This window comes from Oncorhynchus tshawytscha, linkage group LG34 (genome assembly GCF_018296145.1).
Source record: "Oncorhynchus tshawytscha isolate Ot180627B linkage group LG34, Otsh_v2.0, whole genome shotgun sequence".
In the NCBI taxonomy this organism is placed as follows: domain Eukaryota; kingdom Metazoa; phylum Chordata; class Actinopteri; order Salmoniformes; family Salmonidae; genus Oncorhynchus; species Oncorhynchus tshawytscha.
In genome coordinates, this window is record NC_056462.1 from 14,588,561 (window position 1) to 14,594,690 (window position 6,130).

General features: G+C 42.4%; 1 protein-coding gene across 1 annotated transcript; it reads right to left on the bottom strand.

The window, feature by feature from the left end:
* Positions 1-1,468: 1,468 nt before the first annotated feature.
* On the bottom strand, positions 1,469-5,149 carry LOC121841757 (POU domain, class 4, transcription factor 2-like). The gene is made up of 2 exons (XM_042311760.1): positions 4,296-5,149; positions 1,469-3,998 (listed from the first exon to the last, which is right to left on the bottom strand). The coding sequence occupies exons 1-2, from the start codon at positions 4,506-4,508 to the stop codon at positions 3,069-3,071; spliced, it is 1,143 nt and encodes a 380-aa protein (XP_042167694.1). The 5' UTR covers positions 4,509-5,149; the 3' UTR covers positions 1,469-3,068.
* Positions 5,150-6,130: the final 981 nt, after the last annotated feature.

The window sequence follows — 6,130 nt, forward strand, 5'->3', positions numbered from 1 at the left end:
GGTTTTAGAAATGATGAGATGCCAAAGTTATAGACACAAAGTAGCCTAATAGAGAGGTGTACCAATCATATTTTCACCAACTAGATTATACACCAACTTCGGTGTGTAGCCCAATGTTGTTGCCAGATAATGCACTTCCGGTTTCACAGCAAGCAAAAGGTGGAACTTTGCATATCAATAGGCTACTGAATCCCTTTCCTAATTAATTGATTGAATGCACTAATAAGAAAGGTTTTATTTGCAGCATTATTTGTATTATAATATTTATTATTATAGCCTACCCTACACTGCATTCCCCCTCACTGTTTCAATTAGAATTTATAATCAAATTAGATTTAGCAAAAATAATCACATGCAAATACATTCTGCTGCTATAAATACTCTCTTTAAAATGTGGAGGACAGATTTCAGAAGTGCAAATAGGATGCGGCTGGCTCCCGTTTCCTCTCCTCTCTCTCCCTCAGGTAGAATGGGAGCTATCCGTGGTGCTGAAAGCTGTAGAACTGAAAACCCCATAGAACGTTCAAACGTTCCAAGCAGACAGTCAGCAAGCCATGCAGGTCATGTCTACATTAGGTAAAGCTTATGTCAAATTGACATCAACATTTTTTTTTGTATTTTAGGCTAGTCCTAGCCCTCATCCTTTTCCTAACCTTAACCCAATTATCCTAACCTGCCGCGTAAATTATCCTAACCTGCTATACGAAAAGTCAATTTTGACATAAGCACTCTATCTAGTCAAAACCAGCCATGCAGCCAAGCCCCCATCGGCCTGACTTGAACGGTGCTTTAGAAATGACACTCTATTCAAAATGTTGATTTTTTTTTTTTAAATATCCAGGCTGAACCTCGCGCGCAAACCAAGGTGTAGCCTAACCTGCTTCAAAGCCATATCATGCCTCGCACCGGAGCAGTGTTTGACTGTGTATTTAAATAGAGACGGGCACATTGGCAGGCGAGGCTGTTTTTCTGGCGGGCTGACATCTGGCAGGGCTGCGCTCGAGGGACCTATCCAGTTCTCTATAGACTCCATGATTAGACTCTAATAGAATATTAGCATTTGTTCTCAGGTAGGCTACCGCGAGCTGCAAGAGCGAGCTGGCAGCCATTCAGTAGAAAAAAAACACGTGTCTTTTTTACAGTGCATGGTGGGACAGTAATGAGATTTTTCTGGAATTTGTAGAGAAATTGGATATGTAAAAATAGGATCTATTGATGCTTGGTAGTCTATCTTTGCACCTTTCAGCATAAAAGACAGATTTAGCTCCAACATAAATCCTTTAATGACATAGGCCTACATCCAAGGATGATCATTGCATTGATGCTTTGAAGGAATATATTTCTCAATTCAATTTGAGTCTTTAAATTAGATTGACCATGCATTGCAACACGCAGATGCAGTATCCAAGCATTTCGCTCTTTCCAAGAATTGGGCCTACACAAAAACACTCATTCAAAACGTCCAATAAAATGTTAAAATTAGTTCTTTAATGAAACACATATTGCAATTCAATTATTAAATAACTTAAAAGATACATTAATGTAATAAATAAATACAAAAATAATTCGACCAGGAATCCAAAAGCAACAGACATTACAGAAAGAAGGTACCTCAGCTAAAACAGCAATACAGCAAAACCTGTACGGATATAATTATGTGCAACTGGTTCCAATGAAATATTTACATTTTACACGTATACTTCCATGAAACGGTTATTTTCTCAATAAGAAAACATCACGAAACAAGGTGAATTTAACAAGCAACGACTTCATAATGACGCGCATATTTATACAAATAAATAACCAGAAAAAAAAACATACATAAAAATAATTTAAAAGAGAATACTATCGCATATATCTCTCGATTGTACCATCTCGAACGTTTAGCAGAAACGAAATTAAATTCGTGACTATAGGTCTAGATTTAGCTGTCATTTCCCTATACGAAAACACGTTTCACTTGCTGTCAGAATTAGCTTTTCTCAAGCAAAACGAGGGAGGAGGAAGAGGAGGGGGAATCCCAATAAATATATAATGATGTAAACACGGCCTCATCTAATAAATAGTTCATAAGAAACAGACCCACGTTGGCTGGCAAAAACAAACGTAGCCCTATTGCAAACGGTAGTAAAACAATCATATTTGGCAATTGTAAACCCCAATCAAATGCATACATTTGATCCACTATTTCTATAGGCCCATCTACAGCCAGATAGATGTTTATGCAATAAAAAAACACCCCTACACCAGCTATATTGTATAAACAGTGTTGCTCGATTAGGGCCTAAACTCTGGGTCTTTACTTTATATCTTACCACGTTTCTTCATCTTTTAGCTTTTCATCACACTTTATAACGAAATAGGTGGAATTAATTACATGGGACACAAAATGAAGGTCATGTGACCACTAAATTAATCATTTACACGGCGTTGTTTGGCAGTACTCTAATAATAGCTTCCAAGACCCGGCAAGCGCTTACTGTACTGTCCTATTTCCCCAAATGGACCCAGAATTAATGCCAGACTGCATCGTCATAATAATAAACTCAGAGGGAAAATGTAGCCTTACGACAAAAATATAAACACACCAATACTATGCCAATAGGCACCGACCAAGTGCTGTGTCAAAATACTGTAGGCCTATCTTCCCATGGTAAACAACTGTTCTTTTCAGTACGTTCAATATTGTAGGCTATGATAAATTAACCAATATCACAAACCCAAAAAATACGTGTGATTAAAGCCTATAATACTTAACTGACACAAAAGGGTGAAGAATAGTAGGTCTAGGTGGAGAAAAAACAGAGGTCTTACTTGCTCTGTTCAAATGCTCCTGTACATGACTCCACATCCCTTCTGGTGCGAATAAGACGTGACCGCAGTAGTGGTTTGAGCTTTCAGTCATTTTGAATGTATATTAATTATTCGGGTTGTTCAAAGCACAAGTCATTGATGATTGAAAAAGTGTGTGATAAGAAATATAATACAAATTGTCTCTAAACAGTGTTCAGTCTCAACGTTGGTTGATAGTTTTTTTTAATGAATTTTTTTAGAGCGAGTGTTCAGAGTCAGACGCATGCAGAATATTTCATTCGTTTCTGTTTCTGCCGTTGGTTGCAAAACCAGACCCGCACCACGTTCTTTTTGAGGTCCAGTTTCTCTGCTATAGCAGCGATTTTTTCTGAGGAAGGACGCGGCTGAATGGCGAAGTAAGCTTCCAGTGATCGCTTTTCCGGTGCTGCTATCGACGTGCGCTTCCGCTTCTTCTCTCCGCCGTTATATAGCTCGGGTTTGTTGAGTTTCTCCCGGTGTGATTTCTCGGCTTCTTCCAGCCATGCCTGTAGAATCGGCTTCAAAGCTATCATGTTGTTGTGGGAGAGGGTGAGGGACTCGAATCGGCAGATGGTACTCTGGCTGAGGGAGCCCACGCCAGGAATCTTCAGGTTGGCCAAGGCTCCCCCTACATCCGCCTGGGTCACGCCGAGTTTGATCCGTCTCTGTTTAAACCTCTCAGCGAAGGCTTCTAAGTCCCTGGGATCGGCGTCCACGTCGCTCATGCAGCCCATGTGGGATGGTAGCCCGTGGGCATGAGCCATATTGAGGGCTGCCTGGTGCATGTGGTTCATGCCCGCCATGTGAGCAGGGTGCGCAGTTGCGGAGCCGTCTGGCCCTGCCATGGACCCGAGAGCCAGTCCTGGGGTGATGTGGTCCAGCAGGTCGCCCTCCAGCGCCTGGTGGGGTTGGTGGTGGTGGTGATGGTGATGATGGTGGTGGTGACCGTGGCCGGAAAGGGCTGAAGGGTGAGAAATAGGCACCGAGGAAGAAGACGATGAGGAGGTGCAGGGGAGAGTGTTCATGGTGTGGTAAGTCGCGTCCGGCTTGAAGGGACTGTGGTGTGGAGGATGGTGGTGGCTCTTGGTCTGCGAGACAATATCCACCGCCGCCAGAGCTTCAGCGCGGGCCAACAAACTCTCATCCAAGCCTCCGAATATATTGCTCTGCAATTGCAAATAGAATGCACACATAACTGTCAGCAGGGAATTCTCACTCCACTCCGCGGTTTAAAACATTTCCTGAATGAGATGAGAAAAAAAATCCTAAAAAAGAACACACATGCAACATCCCAGGTCATCAAAATTAATACGTAAGGCAAACCCGACTGAATACATAAGTTGGGGAGAGGAAGGGAAAAATGGAGGTGCTGGGTGATTTGCTGTGCAGACATGAAAAAAACATCACAAAAAAAGGGGGCTGTCAAAATGTGCCTTTAAGCGGTAATTATGCAGAATACGTACCGGTGGGGTTGGGAGACATCCTCGGCGCATCGCCTCCGAGTTGCCTCCGCCGCTGCTGATGATGGTGCTACTGTGTCGGGAAGACGAGCACGAGGAGGGCGCATTCGAAGTCAAAGTGGAGGACGAGGAGGAATGCAAGGAATACTTAGGCTCGGGCAAGCTGGCGTGGGCCATGGCGAATGCCTGCTTGCTGTTCAGAGACATCATCATCATGTTTGCAGGCGTCCGAGTCTCGGCAAGTTCCTTTTAATAAGTTAAGACTCCGCCTCTTCGATTGGAGTTGAAGCCCAGTGTTGCTTCTCCGGGAATCTGAAGACACTGTCTTATATACTGTAACTGTAGCTGCTACAATATGGAAAGATGAACATCCAATTCTCTGGTTGTTGGCGCATATATTATTACCTAGCCCTGTGTATGGAGGTATGGCCGCGCGCCGTAGTTTTGCTGGAGAGGAGATGTAGCCTGCGCACTCGTTTACCGCGCTATGGGCTGTGGCGCGATGACCAAAAAATAATGTTAATATTACTCGTTCGTTCTTTCTCTAAATTTCGTCCTCCAAGAGTCTTATTTTGGTCGTCGTGGATGTGTCGTTGTTTTGGGGAGCTCCTCCAAGATTATGCAACGAAAAACTAATAGTAGAAAAAAAGTTGTTTTCTCTCCTCCTGGTACGGATTTCCAAAACACAACCGCGCGTAAAAAGATTGTCTCATTCGTTTATCTTTTTTTCTGCAAAGTTTCCGTTTCACAATTGACTGTAATTAAGAGATAACGGTGACAGTCTCGATACCTCGACTACGTTCAATGCTGCTGGGACTCGATCTGCCTCTGCTCTGAGGCGAAGGGCAGGCTGTGTGTCTCTCTCTCTCTCTCTGCGCCTCTCTTTCACACACTCTCTCTCGCTCGCTCTTTCGTTCTCTCTCTCCCCCTCTCTCTCTCCCTCGCCCCCTCTCCTCTTACACTCTCTCGGCTGTACCTGAAAAACCTTTCATGATTTATTATTCTTCATTAGCCACACCGCCGCTGGGGACTCTGCGCATGGGCAGTCTGCGACAAGGCATTCATTTCAAACAGCTCTCCAGCCAGCATTGTGTCCTTCTTCGTCTAATTTATTTTGGATCCACATGGAAAGAGGAAAAATAACCAAATATAGCCGAGCCATTTCCATTATTATATCTTAATATTGTGCCGTTTCATTAAAAAAAATATCAAAGTGGAGTTCAGTTTAAAGATACGAATTAGGCAATAGAGGAAATAGGAAAGTCTTTCTCGGGATGGATATGAGGAAAGTACCTTGGACAGCTCCATGAAGCGACATCCCTGTTGGGGCAAGATAAATGAAAGTTAAATGCTTGACTATCATTTCATTATGGCAGCATAGGCAAATTGAAGACAGTAGGAACATCTTTAAACAAATTAGGGGTCGGGGAAAAGATAAGATTACTAGATTTAAAATTAATTTAGGGCTATGTGAAACAGCTTTTCAATAAGTGACCTGCTCCCGCGTTATCTTGTTTATGTGCGTAATTCACCTTGACGAATTTATTCGTTTGGAGATTAGCTATGGAAATAATCAATAGATGAGCTATATGGGTTAACTCAACACTCATAGTGTGACGTTTTATGTCACTGGTGCATGGACGAGCGTCGTGTGTGAAATATTTGATCAATGACAGTGGAAAGTGGGTTTTTTAAAAGTCTTTAGGATTTAATTGCAAACCCAATACAATTATATACTTGTCGCAGCGGGCAATTATCATATCTTTATACTAATTAGGCTACTTCATCAGTGATATAATTACAAACCTTTAATCATATTGTAATTAACAAGGCTTGTC

Coding starts and splice junctions, on each gene's coding strand:
- LOC121841757 (XM_042311760.1), bottom strand. CDS start 4,508: ATGATGATGATGTCTCTGAACAGCAAGCAGGCATTCGCCATGGCCCAC. Junction 3,999..4,295: donor GATGTCTCCCAACCCCACCG/GTACGTATTCTG, acceptor TTGCAATTGCAG/AGCAATATATTCGGAGGCTT.